Source organism: Xiphophorus maculatus, chromosome 23, assembly GCF_002775205.1.
Source record: "Xiphophorus maculatus strain JP 163 A chromosome 23, X_maculatus-5.0-male, whole genome shotgun sequence".
NCBI lineage: Eukaryota > Metazoa > Chordata > Actinopteri > Cyprinodontiformes > Poeciliidae > Xiphophorus > Xiphophorus maculatus.
Genome location: NC_036465.1, coordinates 13,672,602 through 13,693,900, shown reverse-complemented (window position 1 = coordinate 13,693,900; position 21,299 = coordinate 13,672,602). Strand labels below are relative to the sequence as shown.

At 38.3% G+C, this 21,299-nt stretch overlaps 4 protein-coding genes across 5 annotated transcripts; 2 read left to right on the top strand and 2 right to left on the bottom strand.

Annotated features, from left to right (window-relative positions):
• Positions 1 to 24: 24 nt before the first annotated feature.
• Positions 25 to 3,833, bottom strand: trpt1 (tRNA phosphotransferase 1). 2 transcript variants are annotated; one of them, XM_023328659.1, is made up of 8 exons: positions 3,749 to 3,833; positions 3,183 to 3,260; positions 2,904 to 2,985; positions 2,209 to 2,378; positions 1,230 to 1,407; positions 1,090 to 1,146; positions 869 to 979; positions 25 to 789 (listed from the first exon to the last, which is right to left on the bottom strand). In XM_023328659.1, exons 2-8 carry the CDS (start codon positions 3,231 to 3,233, stop codon positions 767 to 769), a joined length of 672 nt encoding a protein of 223 aa, XP_023184427.1. In that variant the 5' UTR covers positions 3,234 to 3,260; positions 3,749 to 3,833; the 3' UTR covers positions 25 to 766. The 2 variants fall into 2 exon arrangements, with proteins under 2 accessions (XP_023184427.1, XP_005806587.1); XM_005806530.3 differs by lacking the exon at positions 3,749 to 3,833 and having other exon boundaries at positions 3,183 to 3,432.
• Positions 3,834 to 3,872: 39 nt separating this feature from the next.
• Positions 3,873 to 10,634, top strand: LOC106699849 (zinc finger and BTB domain-containing protein 3). Its single transcript, XM_014471574.2, has 3 exons — positions 3,873 to 3,961; positions 5,423 to 6,228; positions 7,881 to 10,634. The coding sequence occupies exons 2-3, from the start codon at positions 5,426 to 5,428 to the stop codon at positions 8,923 to 8,925; spliced, it is 1,848 nt and encodes a 615-aa protein (XP_014327060.1). The 5' UTR covers positions 3,873 to 3,961; positions 5,423 to 5,425; the 3' UTR covers positions 8,926 to 10,634.
• Positions 10,524 to 12,529, bottom strand: rnaseh2c (ribonuclease H2 subunit C). Its single transcript, XM_005806531.3, has 5 exons — positions 12,458 to 12,529; positions 11,594 to 11,748; positions 11,276 to 11,388; positions 11,042 to 11,161; positions 10,524 to 10,826 (listed from the first exon to the last, which is right to left on the bottom strand). The coding sequence occupies exons 2-5, from the start codon at positions 11,745 to 11,747 to the stop codon at positions 10,803 to 10,805; spliced, it is 411 nt and encodes a 136-aa protein (XP_005806588.1). The 5' UTR covers position 11,748; positions 12,458 to 12,529; the 3' UTR covers positions 10,524 to 10,802.
• A 2,626-nt stretch (positions 12,530 to 15,155) lies between these two features.
• Positions 15,156 to 21,138, top strand: LOC102226509 (seipin). Its single transcript, XM_023328269.1, has 10 exons — positions 15,156 to 15,234; positions 15,834 to 16,092; positions 16,165 to 16,243; positions 17,046 to 17,189; positions 17,280 to 17,315; positions 18,721 to 18,855; positions 18,968 to 19,065; positions 19,927 to 20,056; positions 20,156 to 20,204; positions 20,292 to 21,138. Exons 2-10 carry the CDS (start codon positions 15,839 to 15,841, stop codon positions 20,432 to 20,434), a joined length of 1,068 nt encoding a protein of 355 aa, XP_023184037.1. The 5' UTR covers positions 15,156 to 15,234; positions 15,834 to 15,838; the 3' UTR covers positions 20,435 to 21,138.
• The last annotated feature ends 161 nt before the right edge of the window (positions 21,139 to 21,299 follow it).

The following is a 21,299-nucleotide window of genomic DNA, read 5'->3' as shown; positions in this document are numbered from 1 at the left end:
TCCTAACCAATTATCTCAATCATGCAGAGTGTGTGTGTGTTTCCATAATCTTGTAAGGAACTGTTGAGGCTGCCCGTTAAACCACAGTGTCTGCATCCTGTTTCCTCAGACTCAGGCTAAACAGAATATCTTCATATAGTCCTTTATTTAAAGTTGCTTCTACAATTGAGCTCTGCACTTAACTTCATCCATCCCATCATTAGCAACAAACTTTCTGGTCCCTGTTTTTTTATTTTTAAAACATTACCGCAGATGCTGCTAGTATTTTGATGAAAAGCTTTGGTTTCATGAGACCATTCTCTCATGTGTTTGCTGTGTCAACAAAGACTCTCTTATTACTACAACTTTGGTTAAATCTGAAGGCAGTGGGTTGAGGGGTATCAGAGCACGGGGGTCTAATTACAAATGCATGCTGAATTATTTGAATATTTGTAATTAGAAAACCATGTACCATTTTCACTCCACCTCATACTTATACACGTCTTTACTTTGTCACATTAAATCCCAATAAAATATGCGAAAATATGTGAAAATTTGTGGCTATCATGTGACACAAGTACTTTAGTAAGGAACAGTATAGACAAAACAGTACCATGTCAGCTTATATTTATCTGGTCAAGTATTTATTATGAAGATAAAATTGGGCTGCAAGTGTATGTCATCCTGTTACTTATAGGAAATGTAAAACTTGTGTAGTCTTGGAAACCAAGAAAACATACTGCAAAGTTGGATTCAAGCTTGGTGAGAACATCAAGCACAGCAGCTTTTACTGCAGGGGAAGGATGCATCCTGAAACACAGCACAAGAAATTACACAACTGAAATGTCGTTTGGATTCTTAAGAAGAAATGTGTTTAAGTTTTCCTCACTTGTAGGCTTGAGTTTTAGGGCTCGGGTGAAGTATTTAGGAAGGAGTTTACCCTCAGCATCACCTGCAGTCAGCAACACACCATTCTCTGACCAGAAGAACTCAGTACCATCTGTACAAGCCGAATACAAACACATAAAACACTTGTAAAAGGATTGAATTCTTTACTCACACAGGGTGGATGGAGAGGATTAAACTGCAGCCATTACCAGCTAATCTTACCAGCCAGAGCTCTGGGGACATCAATAAACACAGCTAGGTCACAGTTTTTCCTCATGCCTGTTGGGAAAAGAAATAACGCTGATATCTGATGTTCAGCTCGTATAAGCTTCGATTTTTCTGTATTCAAACATAGAGAATACCGCTGATGATGCCATCTTCCCCTGGAAGTCCAGTTGACAGATGAATGTGAGTCCTATTCATGCGGCTCAGACCCTGCTGTTGAATGGATGACCAGTTGCGGAGGTAGGAGCCATGAACGGCCTCGGCGGGGCAATCGGGAGAACCAGCTAGAACTGGTTTTAGCTCCAGATCCATAACCTGAGCAGAGAAGCGATTCCTGATGAGATTTAAAGTTCTTAACAATTTGTTCAATTAGGTAAAAAATGTTTACAATTTCCCACATATCTGACTAGCACCAAGGAGAACATAGGTAAAACTCAGGTAAGCAAAGAGAACTTCTTTACTACTAGGATGACTGTGGCTCAGTGTGGGAAGATTAGTCATTTTGCAGTCCAAAGGTTGTGTGTTCGATTCCAGCTTCCATCATGTTGATGTGTCCCTGGGCAAGGAACTAAACCCCCAGTTGCCTGAATGCGAATGTGGTAAATGTGGCTAATGAAAAGCACTTTGAGTAGTTATAGCATAGAAAAATGCAATATAAACTCAGTCCATTAACTATCACCATTAACTGACTGCAAAAGAAAATACTAAAGCCACCATACTGTCACTATCACTCTGCATGTGGCCAGTTGGAGGTTTTCCTGTGTAAAGGAAGATCTATTTTCTCCCACTCACCACATGCTTGCTCAGGATGTGGGATTGTTGCAAAGTCAAACACTTGGTGCAAATGTCTGTGCTTCCTTAGATACCTTTTTATCTGTTCATAATAAATAGTCATTATCAATATCTGAAGTATACAATAACTTTTATTGAATTATACAACTGTATCAGAATTTGTACACTATGCCAGAATTAGGTTGGTTTGAGCCTGCACTAAATTGTACATAATAGCAAATGCATTTAATTTTCATCATGAAAATTACATTTGTTATAAATTGGAATTACATTCTAAAACTTAAATGAATGTGATTTAATTAGGAACGTGTCTGCTCTGCCTGCCTGTAGTGAATGTCCCTGATTGGCTCGAATCTGCAGCCGGCCATCCTCTGGGTGGGAGCGGAGCTTGAAGCGCTGCTTGTCATTTGTGGATACGACTCTCTCTACGTCTTCTAATGTGTACAAGTGGAACTGTGGGTGAGCCAGGAGATCCTCCACAAACAGGAAGCCATCTGTGGAGATATAAGTTGTTACAGCTATGGTCACATTTTACAGTTTCGTTTGAATACATCTACATAATATTTTTAAATTGTTTCCATGATGCAACATCTTTATATATATGCACATTATTGGCTAGACACCTGTTGAGTGAAACATTATTGTTGTCACTGTCAAATTAGGAGTAAAACCATAAATAAATAAAATTCAGTTCAGTTTATTTTCATAGAACTAATTCACAACACATCATCTCAATGCACTTCCCCCAAAAATGTAAGATTCAGTTCAATCACTCGTATGTTCCAATTGATCCTACAATAAAACAATGTAGTCAAGTTCAGTTCATTACTAAAATTGTTTTAATAAGTTTACTATAAAAAAAAAAACTACAACTGCAATTAGCTTTAAAAACTCTTTCAGGCCCATAGAAAATACTTCTAGTTCAGATCTTCTGTGTTTAGCCGTGTCTCTCTCCAGGACAAATTAATCATAACAAAAGTCATTCATTTGTGTCTGAAACTGTGAAAGTGTCATCTCACCTGTAGTCATTTGAAGTCCCATCTGTGTGGCTCCATGACGTAGCACATAAGACATGGATTTAGACAGATGAACATCTTTGTCCTGGTGGTAAAGAAGGTCTCATTTGATACACACTCAACTCTCTACCACCCTAATAATAGCTCTGTTTTATATTTAGAACCAAGCCTGCATTGTGTCGAATCTGCCATGCTGCCTGACAGCCAAAAGTACACATTTTTAAAATAAAAAATTAGGGCGGTAACATGTTGGCAAACTGGTCCACTTAATAGAGATCTCACCTCACTATGCTTCCCTCTGCCTCCTCTTTTTCCTCCTCTTCCTCTGTCCATTAAAATACAGGTAGATCAGACCTTGTGCTGGAAATTTGGGGAGGAGTTATTAATTGAATTAATCTACATTTGACCGTGACAACTTTACGCTTTATTTAGTAGTGTCAGCCCTATTCTATAATTATATCTAAGAAGCAGTCGCCCATATTATTTTGGTCAGTAGATTCAGCAATCTTCCTGCTTGTTTCCACTTCCTGTCTGTTTCACACCTCCGCCTGTAGGTGGCAGCACATCCTTATGCAGTGAAGTGGCACCACAGAGGAAAAGCCGCAGCCAGTGTTGAGAAGCATAACAGTTGATACAGGTAAATGAATACAGTATTTACATTTAATATAAGACGACGAAGAAGCGCTTAAACGTGTTGTTTCTGGTGCAACCCCCACTCAGCCTCAAAGCTTCCGGCGCTAAAATTTTAACTCACGCGTTGAGCTAATTTTGCTAACTAGTGTTAGCATAGTTGTGCTACTGCTTGTTTTTGTGCTTGAATAATATTCGGAGATATTCGTGGTTTTTACCTGATGTGTACAATGTTGTGAGGGACGTTTCAGTTTTTCATCTGCATTGTATATCTTCTTAATATATGTTATATGTTAAGGTTCAGTCCTTTTCTTTGGACGCAGAAATTCAGCCTGGTTGCCATGGAGAGTAGGATACGGTAAAGCAGAGCAGCGCTTGGAAGATTCAGCAGCCAGAAAGGAGTTTGAAGACGGAAACATTCTGTCTTCATCGTGAGTTATTGTTAATTTTTTACTTATATTGTTTATATATATATATATATATATATATATATATATATATATATATATATATATACAGTACAGACCAAAAGTTTGGACACACCTTCTAATTCAATGGGTTTTCTTTATTTTCATGACTATTTATAAGGCAAGAAATCCCACTTATTAACCTGACAGGGCAACACCTATGAAGTGAAAACCATTTCAGGTGACTACCTCTTGAAGCTCATCAAGAAAATGCAGAGTGTGTGCAAAGCAGTAATCACAGCAAAAGGTTGCTACTTTGAAGAAACTAGAATATAAGGGGTATTTTCAGTTGTTTTACACTTTTTTGTTTAGTGCATATTTTCACATGTGTTATTCATAGTTTTGATGGCTTCAGTGTGAATCTACAATGTCAATAGTCATGAAAATAAAGGAAACTCATTGAATTAAAAGGTGTGTCCAAACGTTTGGTCTGCACTGTATATATATATATATATATATATATACTTGTTCACCCTTATACAGCTAAATAAAATTCAAGTATATTAAACAGATGTAGGAATATGAATTGAAGTGAAAACCACTGATTATCTCTCCATCAAAGTGTCTGTTTGGGTTTAACAGGATGTATATGCATCAACTGTGCATTTTGTCCTTAAATTTACTACTTGGAAACAGAAATAATTGGCAAACATATGGATTTGAGTGAGTTTCACAAAGACTAAGTCATGATTGCTAGAACAGAACCAAAATTGCACTTTTTTTAGGGTGTTACTTGTCTGTTCAGTATATATGAAAGAAGAAAAAGTGGTGAGCAAGTGACAGGGTCATGGACAGCAAAGGTTCATTGATGAAAGCGAACCATGACCTGATCTAATCATTTTTCTGGGAAACGCATGATATCTGGAGACAACAAGCTTGCTAAAGTAGTGGAATGCCTTAGGCAACTTTTTGCTGTGACACATTTGATTCTACCTTTCGTTTGAATGTTAATTGTACATGACTTGTATGGTTGCAGACCATTTACACCCTTTCATTTCACCGGTGTCAAAGCAAAAATATTTCAAGAAGAATTAAAGGAGTAAAACAAGTTTCAGATGTTGGTTTAGCCTCCAGATTTCCCAGGTCTCAACACAATCAAGCATCTGTAGCATGTGCTAGACAAACAAGTGTGATTCACGGAGGCCCCAACCTGCAACTTACAGAACTTGGCATGTTTCCGCCTGAAAGGCAATACTGAGTTGGATTAGATATATGCTGTGCTGGTGTATTTGACGTAATCGACAAAAATTGTAGAGCTGCTAGGGAAGAGAAAAAGAGAAATAAAGCATTTTCTTGTTAATCCATATGCCACATTTTGCGTCAATTAACTTGAAATATTATTGTTGCCTTTTATTCAGAATCTTTTGGGGATTTTGTTTTTGTTTGACCTTTCTACAGTTGATTCGTATTCCCTTCTTTTCTCAGGACATGGAGTTTCCTCAGCATTCCCAGCAGCTGCTATCAGCTCTGCGTTCCCAGCGGCAGCGAGGCTTCCTTTGCGATTGCACCGTACAAGTGGGCTCATCCCGTTTCCTGGCTCATCGGGCAGTTTTGGCCTCATGCTCGCCTTTCTTTCACATGTTTTACTCAGACTCTCCAGCTGGCAGCAGCACCAGCAGCTGTGTCACACTTGACAATGACATCGTCACATCTGCTGCATTTGGCTTGCTGTTGGACTTTGTCTATGAAGGTGTGCTGCAACTGGATGAGTCTCCTCCTGTGGAGGACATCTTGGCTGCCGCAAGCTTTCTGCACATGAACGAGGTGGTGAGAGTGTGTAAGAGGCGGCTGCAGAGGCGAGGGCCTCTGGCTGAGGCTGACAGCACACGCTCTGAAGAGAGCGGCGGGTTGAGGAAGGCACCAGAAGCAGGTAATGACCACCCAGCTGAGGCCATGGTGGCCATGGTTGCAGACCACTCAAATCCAGTGACCACAGCAGTGCCTTTGTCCTCCGTATCTGAAGTGGCAGATGGGACTCAGTTGGAGTGTGTGAAGTCTGAGCAGAGGACAGGTGGAAGTTCATTAAAGATACAAACTCCTCTGAGCCCTGACCTTGCTGATACCACCCAGCCAGGCATGGACGGCCCTCCTTTGCCCCCAGCAGGGGAGCTGGTGCAGAGCCAGACAAACATATCTGCCTTTGTCCCTGTAAGTCTCACCAAGATGAGCCCAGGGGGTCAAGGCGAAGGATCTGCTCTCTGCAGTCCATGCAGCACCACAGAGACATACAGGTAATGGTCTCTTGTTTCTTGCTAGTTGTAATATTTAAAATATGTGTCTCCTCCATCTTTACCTCCACTTATTGAACTTTACAAAGGTTTCTAACTTTGTGGTTTCTGTGTAGATTATCCAAAGATTTTAAATCTGAAACATCTCTGTACAGTGAACATAGTTTCATATGTTAGTGCAAGGAATTATGGCACAGATTAGCATTGTCTAACCCCATGTTGTCATATGTTGTTCTGATTTAAAACACTCTTGAAAGGAGTGTTTTAAAAAAGGCTGCTGTAACAACAAAACATTTTAACCTGTTTTTAGCATCCTATATTAGCATACAGCGCTTATTATTACTTATCACTATTATTGCCTTTAGCATTGGTAGCAGTAAAGATGAGTCTGTGTGTATTCCTTGTAAGAGGACAGAAACTCTGACCTAACCTATTAGATTTCAGTAACACTGTTGAAATTAAGCTGTCATGAAGCAGAAAACACCTGAGTGAAGTTGGCCCCCCCACCTTCTTCAAATTAGACAAAATTGGTGTCAATCAACTCGGCTACGTTTGTGCTGGTTTGTGCAGCAAAAATTTTCGTTTGTGCCGCTATCATTTTAAAGATATAAAGAAATGTTTTTAGAGGTCATCAAAGGTCAACCAGCCCCCCACCTTCTTCAAATCAGACGAAATGGGTGTCAATCAACTCGGCTACGTTTGTGCTGGTTTGTGCAGCAAAGATTTTCATTTGTGCTGCTATCATTTTAAAGATATTAAGAAATGTTTTAGAGGTCATCAAAGGTCAACCAGCCCTCTTAATATCTTTAAAATGATAGCTGCACAAATGAAAATCTTTGCTGCACAATCCAGCACAAATGTAGCCGAGTTGATTGACACCCATTTCGTCTGATTTGAAGAAGGTGGGGGGGCTGGTTGACCTTTTGACCTTTACCCTTTCCTTAATATCTTCAAAACCGAAGCAGCACAAACAAAAATTTTTGCTGCACAAACCAGCACAAACGTAGCCGAGTTGATTGACACCCATTTCGTCTGATTTGAAGAAGGTGGGGGGCTGGTTGACCTTTGATGACCTCTAAAAACATTTCTTTATATCTTTAAAATGATAGCGGCACAAACGAAAATTTTTGCTGCACAAACCAGCACAAACGTAGCCGAGTTGATTGACACCAATTTTGTCTAATTTGAAGAAGGTGGGGGGGCCAACTTCACTCAGGTGCAGAACACAGCTAACTTTGAATCTTCTTCCTGCAGTAAAAACTTCCACACAAAAGAGTGTTGTGATAATGATGCTTTCACTGAAGCCAAAATCAGACATTTGAGTTTCTGGCTGGAGTCAGATAAAACTCTGACTTATGAGATTTATCATGAGTCAGAGCAGGTCAGGCTGATAATCAGCTGAATCCTCTGTTCATCTCTAAAGATTGTTACTGTTTATTGCTTAATTGAAGGAACAATCAAGCAGTTAATGAGTGAATTGACCTATGAGCCTCATTCCCAAAATATGTATTTTTGTGTTATTAAATAAAGTATCTGCATAAAACATAACATTGATTTCTTTTAATGTATACTGAAGGCTTTATTAGGTTATCCAAGGTATTCTGGTTTATGTTCCTTATATCTGATTTTGAATCTATTTATCTGTTTTCAACCAGCTACAGTGCGATCCAGCAGCCTTCCTCCTCTTCCTCCTCTCTGCTTCCTCAGAGCCAGTCTGGTGCTCGGTCTGTGGTCTCTCTCAACGTTTCAGAATCCCACCTTTCCATCGGAGGACATCCAGAGCAGCTCAGACCGTCTGCTGAGAATCTCTCTGAGACTGACCACAGAAACATTCTTACCAGAGAACAGAGGATGGTCAAGTCAATCCAAGCACCTGCCCTGACCAAAAACTTCCAGACCAACTCCAGACAGTCGGCTCTTCAACAAGCACCATTACAAATCAGAATCCAGAGCGCAGTAACACTCCAGCATCAGAGCTCGAACCTTCAACGCGGTCCTCAAATGCGAACGCTTCAACGACCCGAGGATGAAACCGAAACACCACTTGTGGCTGGAAAACGATCACGTCCTCCAAGTGGAGCAAGGACAGGCAACGACGAAGAGATTTTGGAAATCAAAGAAGAGGCGATTATTATTTCTGACGAAGAGGTAGAGGAGGAGAAAGAAGATATTGGGGAGAAAGAATCGGTGATGGATGTGGAAGAGGAATACGAGGAAGATATCCAGGAAGAAGAGCTGAATAGTCCTCAGTTTGTTTCCACACATTCACAGGGACTCCTACAAATAAACCCTCATTCAAATGACTACTCCTTCCCCCTCTCACCCTCTTCCTCGTCTTCCGGCGCCGGACCCTCCTCCCAGGACACTTCCTCCTTTGTTCCTCCGTCCTCCTCTCAGCAACATCCGGACCCTCCCGGCTACTTCCAAGAACTCCAGGACTCCATGGGCAACTTCGTTGAAGACGTGCCAACATGTGGGGTCTGTGGGAAGACATTTTCATGCACATATACTCTAAGACGCCACGCCATTGTGCACACACGTGAACGGCCTTACGAGTGCCGCTACTGCTACAGGAGCTACACGCAGTCTGGGGATTTGTACCGACATATCCGCAAAGCTCACGACCAGACGCTGCCCGCTAAACGCAGCAAGGCAGACACAGAGGGACCCCTGCTGCCGCAGCCCCCTCCTCACTGCTAACACGCTAACCACTTATTCCCAAATATGTGAACTTTAACCTGATCTATTAACACTAAATCAAAACTTGCATTTAGTAGAGGAACAACTAACAATTTTTATGGTAATTTATCTGATTTTGTTTGTCTTTTGTGAAGGTTTTAAAACATGCAACAATGTTATTTTGTGGACAAAGAGTTTTCACCAAACAAAGTTAATTAAGTTTGTGCTTGTTTGATTATCTGGTGAAAAACCCCAGAAAAAAATTGGATTAGAATCACATTGACACCTGACAGTAAATGAAATATGCAGTACGAAAGTAGCCGTAACGCTTGACCTGTTTCACATTTAGTGACGTTAAAACTGCATCTTTTGTACGGCATAAAGTACAAAAATGAACAGTATATATTATTCACTGCACAACCCCATGTTTCATGCATGGGGTTTAAAAATTGAGTAATAAAATAAATAATTTAGGAATAATCTAAAGCTTAGATTTAATTGATCTTAGAAGCAGAGAGAGTAGATATTTTTAAGACAGGGACTTTAGTCCTTTCTATCTTATCCCAGTTTTTAAAATTTGTTTTTATTGTTACACTCACTGGTATTATTCAGGTTTATTATTGCCCTTTTCATGGATTGTTTGTTCAGGTTATAAATAGCAAATTAACCTAATGGTTCAGTTTCACACTGAGGTTAATATTTGTACTGTGTTAAAAAAGCTTTTTCAAAAGAAATGATCGATAAAGACCAAAAATCCTCTCCCAACAGCAGCAGCGGTTGAATCTCCTCGTAAGCACAAAAGCAAAACATGCTTCAGTGGTTTGAGTGTCAGCTTGACTAACATTGACATATCGCTGTAAGAAAATCATGAAAAATGTTACCTCTGTGCTACTTTTTATATCTGAAGAGCATTTTATAGTTTAGGTTGTAACAAATTATTTTGTCATTGAATTCAGTTTGATAGTCTCATAAGGTTGTATCAATTGGTTATTAATGAGCTTTATTAAAATGTTATAAAGAATTGTACACCAAGTTGTTTACCATGTAAGTTAAAAAAAAGAATTGATATTATATAAGTTGTAATATGTATTGGTGTCCTGTTACTGTGAGCCAGCAGATTTAGATGGAGATAATTTTAATGTTGTGTTTTGCTTCAACAAGATGAAGCTAAAAGTTGGTCACATTTCTGATGTATCTCTTTCCTGTAGAAGGTAAATTTCTGACGGTATTTATTCACTCCATTTTGCCTCGCATTTCATTCTTTGAGTAAATTAAACAAACCATTCCAGGTTTCAGCTCATTCATACTGTAAGTCAGGACAATCTGTTAGCAATTAGATTGACTAAACACCTGCATTTTTAATGGACCAACATTGGCTCACTTCAAACCGTTCTTCACTACACCCACTTCATGCCTTTAACCGGAGGCAGAAACCCAGATGAAGGGTGGAGTAAAAAAGGAGATAATCCACTAAATGTTTGCCTTATCTTAAAGTCTTTGTATGTGCCTGATTGAGTCTGTGGAAGTTCTTGTTCTGCACTATTTTAAATGTTTCAAGACACTTTCTATAAAAAAAATAATGTTGAAATTACTGTAAAACAAACAAAAAAAACCAAGAGTTTTAAACTGATACTTTTAATGGACAACAGCAGTGATCATTTAGAGGGTTTTGTGAGTCCTAATGTCCAATATCTAAATGTCACTTTGTGAATAAATGGTGTTCTGTGGCACAAATGTTTGACTGTTTTACTAATTCACAAAATTCTCTTCAGCCGGTGTTTTGGTTTTCTTCTTATTTACAAAAAAACATTTTATTGCTCTGAGACAGGAACACTACTTAGATTAAGCAGCAATAAGTGGGCTTTGCTTGTGTCACATGTAATCAGCCTCAAGTGTCTTCAGTCTTCAACTGTCCCATGGATCTGTGAAAATACAAAAAATGAGCATTTTTATTTTTGTCAAGAGTGGAATAACATAAAAGACAATTTAAGTGTTTTGGGGTTTCTTTAAGAATTAGGTACACAGTTTTAAATTTGGTGTGAATTTTCTCCTGTCCACACAGGCTCAAATATATATATATACAACCTCACTAATATTTGAATTATTGTTTCAAAGTAAAGTCCCATCAGTGACTCACTGCCTCAGCCAGCTCGGGCCAGTCCATCGCCATCACCACGGTGTCGTCTGAAGTGGGAGGTGTTTCCAGGTTCCAGTATGTGAGCTTGTCAAACACTGAGGTCACCTTCACTGTCCTGTCCTGTGGACAGAGAGTCATTGGCTTGTACCTTATGTTCTGCCTCATGGACGGTGGATGTTTTCATGAGCCAGAGAGTTGGAGAGGTTTCCACTGCTGTGGAGCGCATGAGTTTACCTCCTGGTCAGAGCCGTGTCTGTCGACCTCCTTCAGAACCAGACCCGTGTAGCCCTGAGGACAGCTGATCTCCTGTCCCTTTAACCCACGTCCTCTGAATGACACTGTCTTTTCTGCAAATGGACAGATATGTTAGTTACAAACAGCATAAAGTAGCACATTATGAATTATGAAGTGGAGGGAAGATTGTACATCTTTATTGCTTAGCTAAACTACATGATAAACACTTTCTGAAACATGACTAAAACAGCAGTGTTATGGTAATCTGCTTGTAGACAGGCATTACTGGTAGCAAATACTGGTCTATAATCTGTGTACCTTTTTTCTTTTCTTTTGTTGTTGCGGTGAAATACTGTGAGACCTGGGCGAGCCCATTGTGCTCAATCTCACAGGGCATGAGGTGGACCGGGACCTTCTCTGCCCGCTTTAGTGAGGACAGATGGAGACGAGTAACACTGGCGTTACAGGACATCCTGCAACCAGAAGACAAGAGAGGAGAAACTAACCCATGAAATCAAGACAATCCTCATTTCTTTTTGACCATGAAGTAATTTCAGGCTTGATTACTGAGCAATTTCTAAGCTACAGGAACTGTTTCTAATTTTCCATCTACAACATAAAGCTGTGTGGAAAATAAATGCAAAAATCAGGGACAGTTTCAGATTCGGCCTGCAAAACAAAACCAAAAATTAAACTTGTCAGTTTCTGCAAGTCCATCAGTTTTAAATGTTATTTCCCATTTCATCAGATGCCTTTTTAAATTTGTAACTTTAATGAGTTAGAACGTTCAACTGTGAGATTTATTCCCTATTTGAAGACATATTATTTAATTTATGTCACTCTCGCATTGCCATATTATGTACATGTGCACAGTTTCAGTACTGTATACGAACCTATCAGCCTTGATTGGAAATGTATCTTTACTTATTCCAGAAATAGTAAACGAGAAAGACCGAATCATTTCAATGAGCTACTTTTACATAAAACCCCTGAAATAAAACAGGGTGCACTTTCTTCTTTTTTTACTATGCCTGAAGCTGCTGCTGAGCTGGATTTGATGCTCCGCCTTGGTGAAATACAAAAACCACGGCTTTTTAAATAAAGACGAAGCAATATTTGTTTCACTCAAATATCGCTAAACTGCAATGGAAAAGATTGGTATATAATAAAAACAATTATTACCTTCCTTCTGTTTCCCAAATGTAACATGAAATGTAAACATGAACCGTTTCCGCCAGCTGTCTTCTTCTCTTCACTAAAAACATATTTTGGCGCGGCGTTTCGATTCAAGCAGGAGATAATGCCCCCTGCTGGACCGAAGAGGATTTATTCTCATCTTCTATTGGACCCTGCGGTCAGAGGTAAATCTACTTAGGTTGTTTTGAGAGCGCACATGAAAATTTGAGCTTTTTCCTAATTGTTCCCGTTTAGATTTTAGGTTCAGAGTAGCATCATAACTGCTGTGAATATTACGTGAGGTAAACTTATCACCTAAAGGATAAAAAAGTCTGGAGATTTTGAAGCGGATATCAAGAAAATGAAGGATGTTTGTGCAGTAGTCTAAGAAAAGTTTATTTGCAATATTTTAGAATGATTACATGTTTTGGAAGTACTTTTAAAGTTCGTTTGCTGACGTTTGCAGCTTCTCACCCATTTGTTTGTCCGTATTCAGAAAAATATTTATAAAGCTTCATACCTCAGCAGACCATGTGTTTGTTTACACAAAAAACAACATATTAAATATCTGTTTTAAACTAAAGACAAGACAAGTTTAGTTGTTGAGCATCATTTGCACAAAGTGCTTTAAGAGGATAATAAAGAAAAAGAAACGAGAATAAACAAATACAAAGGAATTATACATAATTTAACATACACAAAATACCCAATGCAAATTTAAAAACAAATAGCTAAGATGTGATTAAAAATGTGACAAAAATAATGTCTTGTGTTATGGATCTTTTGTGTGGATATTCTTCGTGGCTGTTGTTAATTAAAGAAATATTATTTGAAAATAGTTGCATGTCATCATTAAACCCAGATCAAAGTTTGTGATGAATTGCAATTAAGATGTATATTATTCAAAAACTTTAGGTTCTTTTTTACCCATGGCAAGTCATAAAGACAGTTTATTCTCATGTATTTAGCTATAGAAGAAGAAAATTACAGTTGAATGCTTAATGTTCAATTTTAAGGATTAGTTAGTCCTCTTGTCCTCTCCACAAACTGCTGTCAGGATCAGGTGCAAGGAGTGGATAGATAATTGGAAAAGCAGCCAAAGGTAGTGCGGAAGACTCAGAACATTTATATAAGCATTAAAAGAACATAATTTGCAAAACTGTCTAAAATCCTCTTCTAAGAAAAAACCTAAAATTCCCCCAAAGGTTAAGGACAAAGCTCCTTTTCTTTGTGTTGCTTGCCAGAGGGAGTGTAACAAACTACTAACTATGCAGAGTGCCAGCATTTCCTTGGTTCTCTATGTCATATTATCACTAAAAAACTTAGTTTTTTTCTAAAACTCCCCCACCAAATTAATCAACTGGAGCATAAGACAAAGCTCCTCACAGGATCTGGATTATACCATGCTGCCATCATGCATGACTGCAACTTCTAACTATTCCAGTCAGGGTGGCCAATCTATGTCTGAATTGAAGGATCTTACATTAAACCGAACTTATCTTATTTGTACTGAAAAGAACTGAACAAAACCAAAATACACTAAATATACTAAATCAGATGTATTCAGATGTGTTCTGCGACTTTATGTATTTCAGTTTCTACACACTTGAGTCAAATAATCAGGTTGTTAGCAAGAATCTGGAGAACTTCACTGCATACTGAGGAACTAATTCAGCCGTTTGATTCATGTGTGTTGGACCAGGCATGCATATAAATGTTGCAGCAGCTTGAGAAATAAAGTTAAAGACTCTTCTATTAAACTAAACTATATGGTAGTGAACTATAAATTACTGAATTGGTCTGCAAGCTAAGCTGAGGTCATCTACGCTCTGATATATTAAGCTGAACTGAACTGTACTGTCCTGAAGTGAACTGAACCAAACCAAACCGAACTGAACTGAACTTACTGACATTAACTTGCATTCAACTGAACTGAACACTACTGAACTGAAATGAATAATGCTAACTTGAAACTGAATTGTGAACTGTTGAACATAGCTAAGTTAAAATTTACTAAACTGAATTGATCAGAACTAAACTGAACTGAACTTCACTGTAGGGAGCTGAACTTTGAACTAAATTATAATAAATGTAAGAGAGCAGTCAAGTACTGAAGTAAACATTATTCACTGAACTGATTCAAACCAAACTGAACTGTATCACTGTACTGAAAAGAGAAACTAATGTAACATGGAAAAGGAATCAGTTTAAAAACAGAGCCAATCTAAATTATTTGCTTTGGAGTGAATAATTACTGGATTGAATGCAGGTGAGAGAACGAGGAACAGAACAGGTGATCAGATGGCAAGCAGAGAAAAAACTCAGAAAAGCAAACAGAAATCAAAATCAGATAAAGGGAATAATAATAAGTCAAAAAGGACAAGAAAAAAAGCAGCAATTATGAAAACAATCAAGGACCAAAAGATAAAATAATTAAATATTACATATAAAAATCCAGAAAGCATAATATATATATAAATATATACATATATGTGTGTGTATATGAAAATGGTGTAAAATCAAGAAGTATTGATAATAATTAAATGGAGTCATAAAAAATTTAGATGAAATTATGTTTTGTGTCTGTTCCGGCTCTTGATCTCAGTTAGATGAAGCATGTCTTCATGTGGGCTGGGCAAAATTCATCCAATGACAGACTTTTAAAGCCCTGATGATAAGACATGTAAGGGAGTTGTTTCTGCATTTCACCAAGATCACTGCAGACGGAGAAACTTCAGGGAGCGATTTCCTAACAACTCTCAGTCGGCCAACAGGAACCAGAGGTGAGTTTCTAAAGGAAGGGAGAGGACAGTTTCTGCTTCTGCTTACCCAATAGATAAATGTTTTTACAGCTTTGAGTTTAAAGGGAACAGCATCAGGAACCTAAAGTGTTGACTTCATAATAATTTCTAACTCTTTTAGAAACTATATCCAACTTAAGTTAAGAAAACCTACTTTCACATATGTTTATTTAACTCTTTATTGTTTAAACAGGCTTTATGTTGAGTATTTTTCATTGTGTTATTTTATCTTTTTTATTGGCTGAATCGTTATTTACTGGTTTTCTGTGCAGCGTTTTGTGATAGTTTGACACAGTTTGAAGTCATCTGATGTGAACGGGCCCACATTGTAACTCCGATTGGACTCGGTGGTTTTTGCTGATCTCATTTCTTTGAATTTTAAAGCTTGTGCCCTTCATTTGTAACATCATTTGCTACACTTTTCTTTTCTCATTGGTTTATGTGCAATGCTTTCTGTCCTATTTTCCAAGAAAATCTGGAAAAGTTCAGACATTTTGAATATTCAATGTCACTTCATGTTCATTGAGTCATTTGGGTTTCTTACAGTTAAATCAGTTTGCCAAAATGTCCTGTTTTTTCAGGTGTTATGGATCAGGAAAGCCACCTGTCCTCAGAGGAAGAAGCTGGAGAACCTTCAGTCGTCATCGGTCTGGTTCTGCTACGGCTCCAGCATGCAGTCGTCCTGTGGTTCTCCAGGGCAAGACGCAGACTCCTGCAGGGGTTCACTGTGTTCTCCACGGTGCTTCTGCTCCTCTGGATCGCAACTTTTCTATACGGGACCTTCTACTATTCCTACATGCCCAAAGCGGCTTTTTCTGCACCGGTATACTACTACTACAGGTGGGTACGGTGGGTTTGGTGTGGCACAGAAAAGACACAAGCTTTTTGTTGAAATTTCTTTTCTTATCACAGGACAAGCTGTGAATCGCCATCATCTTTCTGGTGCTCTTATCCTGTGGCCAATGTCTCTTTGATGAGAAATGGGAAACATGTAAGTACACAAATGACCATCTATAGCATTTCTTGCAGTGCCATCCAAAATTATTCGTACCTCTTTAAATTTTTCATATTTTGTTATATGACAACCACAACCTTCAATGTATTTTAATGTTTGTTTTTTTTTTGTTTTGTGAAAATGCAACAAAAAGTAGTGAATAAATACGAAGCAAACTGCACAGTGGTGCAGTCTACAGCGCTTGTTGTCTTGCATTAAAAAGGCCTTGGTGTAAGAGCCAGTTAATGGGGAATTCATATAGAATAATAATTTAGATTAAAAATGTATAAACATGCTTAATTTAATTTTAAGAAATTCATGATGAGTATATTTTCTGGAATGTATAACTTAGTTAATATAAAGGGATACTTTTATTGTGAAAAGTAATTTTGGCTTCCACTACGTAATGCATAACATTAATATTGCCCGTATGCACGTTTGAGGTCAGATTGCAGTTGGATACGGTGGAAGCAACACAATTTTTTGACCGATCTGTACCGAGCCTTTCATTTCTTCTGTAAGTGTACTTTTGGAGTTCTTTAAGTAAACATCATAAAAGAAGACTTGGTTTCAGTCGAGTGATTCAAATATTGGTTGTTAGACAAACTGCAAAGGTGGTACAACGAACTTTTGGGACGCAGAGTGCCACTACACTTGGGTTTGAATCCCAGCCTGGGGTCTTCCTGCATAGAGTTTGAATGTTTTGGTTCTGCTCAACTCTGGTTAACCCAAATAACATCTAGAACTTAAATAATTATTGATTTGTGGAATTTATCCTAAGATTATCAATCTCTTGCAGGCGCTGACATTTGGCCAGGTGTATCGGATGTATTTGCAGCTGGAGATGCCCGACTCACCAACCAATCATGAGGTGGGGATGTTCATGATCAAAACGACATGTTTCTCTCAGGATGGAGGCCAAGTGGCTTCCTCTGCTCGCACTGTAAGCTGCTCTCACTTAAATTTTCAAACACACTTTCTGCTTGAAAATTATCACTTTCTCTGGTGAATCTGAAAGCGCTGTGTTTCTCAGGCAAGCCAGCTGCAGAAGGCCTCCAGCTCTCGCTTTGTGAGTACAGCACTGATGCGTAATAACAGAGCTAGATAAGTGCAGAGCTCTGCTGGGACAGACGGCGATCTCAGTGTATCACTCTGACTCTGACGCCACTGTGAATGTCACAGATAGGACGTATATAAACACTGACACTACAACCCATGCTTAAATGAAGTTTTCCAATGCCAACCAATGTCACTGAAGATCGTGCATAAATTCTTCAGTAACATTTTTAATTTCACAGATTAGCAGTTGGTATTTTCTGAACTGATGTGCCTATAAAATCACAGATGCTGACATCTTTATCCTTTTAATCTCCAAAAGTTTAATTTAATTTCCCTGCATTATGGACTTTGACCTTGGATATGATCATTTTAAAAAAGCTGAACTGTATTATGCAAAGGATCCCAGTTGGTTTGAGGATTAGTAATAAATAATGTGCAGTGGAAAGGTTTTAAGACGTCCACAACTTTCTCTGTATTTTGCTTCCAACCAACCAGATTTTCTTATCTTTTAAAGAGGTGCTGATCAATAATTACAGGATTTCTCAAAGTCTTTCAAAACTTCATCCCTTTTCATTACTTGAATTCAAGAAAAGTGCATCAAGTAAAATTGCATAACAGTTTAACAAAGTGATTCCTAGAGATGTATTTGATAAAAACCAGGCATACTATTTATGATCCACCGAAGGATGCGTCTCTCAGGACTGATGGTATTACTTTTGTCCTTCACTTCTCAATTCTCGTCATTTTTTTAAGCACTCGTTAGGAGGAAACTAAATTGTAAGTAATTGGTGAGGTTTAAAGTTTTCCACATTCATTCTGGACGGCATCATGCGAGATAATCCCTGCATTCATTAAACTGATTATGTAACCCAATCAGCTTTGTTTGATTCTTATTGCTGGGCAAACAGATACTCCTTTACCAGACACATTTACTGAGACCCCTGGTAGAAATGTGTAAAAAGTCTTAAAATTAATTCATCCTGCAGCAGAAGAATCTCACACTGGACAATCTACTGTAATCCATAATTTGTGTTCATGTCTCTATTTAGTGTGGAGACAGTCTTTCTAATAAAATGTCTCCAAAGGTAAACTCACTATTTGAGAGTTGCAGCAAATTGCATCTTAAAATTTAACAAGTTCCTATAACAACCATAGGAGGATCTCGAACTGTTAGAGTGAAAAAAGCATTTTCCTCAAAGGAACTCGACGGGAGCTTTAAGAGAAGCTGTTTTCTTTAGTCAGACAGAATTCAAGCTGAATCTCATTTCACCCCTTTTTCTTTTTTGGTTCATGACTGAGTCCTTCTGCACAATGATTTAAAACTTTCCATCTTAGAGCTTTTTACACGTCTTTACCAGGGTTCTGATATATTTGTTAGCGCTTGTGCATAAATTGTGTTGTACCGCTGTGTTTAGGGAATGCTGCGGTACCGATCTGACCTGCTGAACACTCTGGGAACGCTCCTCTTACTCCCTGCCTTTCTGAGCGGAGCAGCCGAGCAGAAGCAGGTTGTACAGGTGGAGCTCTTCTCGGAGTTCACAGACGACCCAGTGAGTAATGGACAGATTTTTTTAAGTGGAGATATTTTTGCTTGAGAGAAGAGGATTTCTACAGTTTCTGTAAATGAACATGCTTCAGCGTGCTTCCTGTGTTTGTGGTCAGTACGCTCCATCGGTCATGGCTGCCATTGAGATCCTGTCTAGCAAAGTCCAGATCTACTCATCTCATCTGTTTGTGCACGCCCATTTCACTGGCTTGAGGTGAGATTGACAGCCAATGCATTCCTGCACAAAATCCTGCATTTCTGATGTTATACGTGAAAGAGTTTGGTTTGCAGCTGGTTGGACATAAACCAGCTGTAATGGGATTCACACCTTTGTAAAAGTTCCACTTTCATCCAATCAGTCTACTGACTCCTGCTGTCTCTTCCTCACTGTTGAATCACTTTAGATATTGTTTTTAATTTTGTGACTTCTTGGGTGAGTTGTTGATGAGCTCCTGGAGTAATTTTATTATACCGACAACTCCTGGGAAGGTTTACAACTGTTTCATGTTTTGTTTTGTTTTTTTCCACGTTTTATTCATTAGTGAATAAAATACAAATGAATGAAACATTTGGTCTTAGAAATGACCAGATCTACAAATAGTAGTTTCTTCAAAGGATGATGTGTTACTTTTAACCTACTTCTTGTTCCTGTCCAATAGGTTTTATTAAAGTGATTTCTTGATTCTAACTGTGAGCCAAAATTCACACAAGGAAAAAGGCTATACCTCGGTTTTCCAAAAAATATGTTTACATCCTGATTTAACAAGGAGGGAAATTTCTTCTTCATATAAACCCAGGTTTGTTTAGTAGCTTTCTTTACCTTAATAAATAAAATTATTGTTTGAAATCTTAATTTTGTATTTATTCAGGTTATCCTTGTCTAATCTTTGCAACAGAAGGGTAAAAAGAGAAACCCCTTTTCACTGCTCCATAAATCCTTTCCAACCTCTATAATGATTAACACAAGGTGATCAGTTTTTCACCTCCCTCTTGGGGATCGATGCAGTAGACTGTAAACACCGATTGTTTTTTTTTTTAAATCCTCAATTTATTTCTTTTTTGTCTCTTTTCTCAGATATTTGCTGTTCTACTACCCCATCCTGTCAGCCCTTATAGGTGTTGCAACTAACTTTGCCTTCCTCAGCTTCCTCTTCATCCTGAGCTACATGAGGCAGCTGTTGAGGCTGCCTCAGAAACCAGAGCAGGTGAGAGGAAACTTTAAACCAGACAGAGTCGCAGGGCTGCAGCCTTGAAATATGTTGCTGTGTATTTTCTGTCATCTATCTCTGAGATCCATCTTACAGATCACTACAGATGAACTCCAGCCACAGGATGAAAACGATCTCAGTGCAGGTGCAAAGAAATTCTATACTCTGGCACAAACACGAGTAGCTTTAATTTTCAGGCTGATCTTTACTGATGGCATAAATTCATCTGCAGATGCTGCGGAGCGGCTGGGTCCTCTGCAAACTGAACCCACAGACATGAGTGGGGAAGAGCGCCACCTGGAGCGTTCCAACACAGACATGCAGAACGGACAAACACTTAATCAGGGTGATATGAGCCAATCTGAGGCATCCTGAAGTGTTTATTAAAAGAAAACTAGTCTGGAGATTTAAGTAAAGGTATCAGAATTAAACACTAAACTTTAATTTGAAATGTTTTTTGGAAGACTCCGTTTCATGTACTCTGAATCCTGTGTACAGATTGCCTTGTAACTTCAGAACACTTTTCATGTTCTGAAGTTACTCTCTGTAATTAACTCATTTTTACCAATTGTGTTTTGTGAAATGAATTTGGAAATGAGAAAAAAAATCAAAATATTTAAAAAAATATTTAGAAAACGGTACCTAAACATTTTAATGTTTAAAATTATTTTCATATTCAACATTTTAGAGTTCCCTGCCAATGTTTCAGCTCAAATAGGAAACCTGGAGACAAAGTATGGATGGTTGAGCCGATGGATGGATGAATTGATGGTTGGAGGAACAAATTAAAATGGATGGATAGATGGATGTATGGTTGACTTGATTTTCCTGAATGAAGGAACAAATTAAAATAGATGGGTGGATATATGTTTTGGCAAAACTAGACTGCATGAAATTGAGAAAGGAACTATATTACAGTTTAAAAATATGAATATTTTTAATTCTCTGTTATCCCAAACCTATCCAGGTCGCACTAACTTTAAATCCCTTACCAGTGCAGGAACCCTGAATTATAACAAACTTAAAGTGTTGCCTCAGTTTCCATGTTTTTGTTGCGTATCACAATAAAAAAGGTTTTACTGCAGAAAATTTTCTCTGTTTATCCTATTTGTTTTTCCAGTGAGTTTTTTGTGTTTTGTAGTTTTTTGTGCTTGGCCCTTTTCTACATACAACCTACAACATGAGCATAACGGCTCAAGGCAGAGCTCAGTACAACTTTAGCTAAGCATTTGTTGTAACG

What these genes read in the sequence shown, in the direction of transcription:
- LOC106699849 (XM_014471574.2), top strand. Translation starts at nt 5,426, where the DNA reads ATGGAGTTTCCTCAGCATTCCCAGCAGCTGCTATCAGCTCTGCGTTCC. An exon ending in AGCACCACAGAGACATACAG is followed by an intron (nt 6,229 to 7,880) that starts GTAATGGTCTCT and finishes GTTTTCAACCAG; the next exon opens with CTACAGTGCGATCCAGCAGC.
- trpt1 (XM_023328659.1), bottom strand. Translation starts at nt 3,233, where the DNA reads ATGGACAGAGGAAGAGGAGGAAAAAGAGGAGGCAGAGGGAAGCATAGT. An exon ending in TGTCCCCAGAGCTCTGGCTG is followed by an intron (nt 980 to 1,089) that starts GTAAGATTAGCT and finishes CGGCTTGTACAG; the next exon opens with ATGGTACTGAGTTCTTCTGG. An exon ending in CCTAAAACTCAAGCCTACAA is followed by an intron (nt 790 to 868) that starts GTGAGGAAAACT and finishes GCTGTGTTTCAG; the next exon opens with GATGCATCCTTCCCCTGCAG.
- LOC102226509 (XM_023328269.1), top strand. Translation starts at nt 15,839, where the DNA reads ATGGATCAGGAAAGCCACCTGTCCTCAGAGGAAGAAGCTGGAGAACCT. An exon ending in TGGCTTCCTCTGCTCGCACT is followed by an intron (nt 17,190 to 17,279) that starts GTAAGCTGCTCT and finishes TGTGTTTCTCAG; the next exon opens with GCAAGCCAGCTGCAGAAGGC. An exon ending in TGCCTCAGAAACCAGAGCAG is followed by an intron (nt 20,057 to 20,155) that starts GTGAGAGGAAAC and finishes TCCATCTTACAG; the next exon opens with ATCACTACAGATGAACTCCA.
- rnaseh2c (XM_005806531.3), bottom strand. Translation starts at nt 11,747, where the DNA reads ATGTCCTGTAACGCCAGTGTTACTCGTCTCCATCTGTCCTCACTAAAG. An exon ending in GACACGGCTCTGACCAGGAG is followed by an intron (nt 11,162 to 11,275) that starts GTAAACTCATGC and finishes CTCTGTCCACAG; the next exon opens with GACAGGACAGTGAAGGTGAC. An exon ending in GGCCCGAGCTGGCTGAGGCA is followed by an intron (nt 10,827 to 11,041) that starts GTGAGTCACTGA and finishes GTATTTTCACAG; the next exon opens with ATCCATGGGACAGTTGAAGA.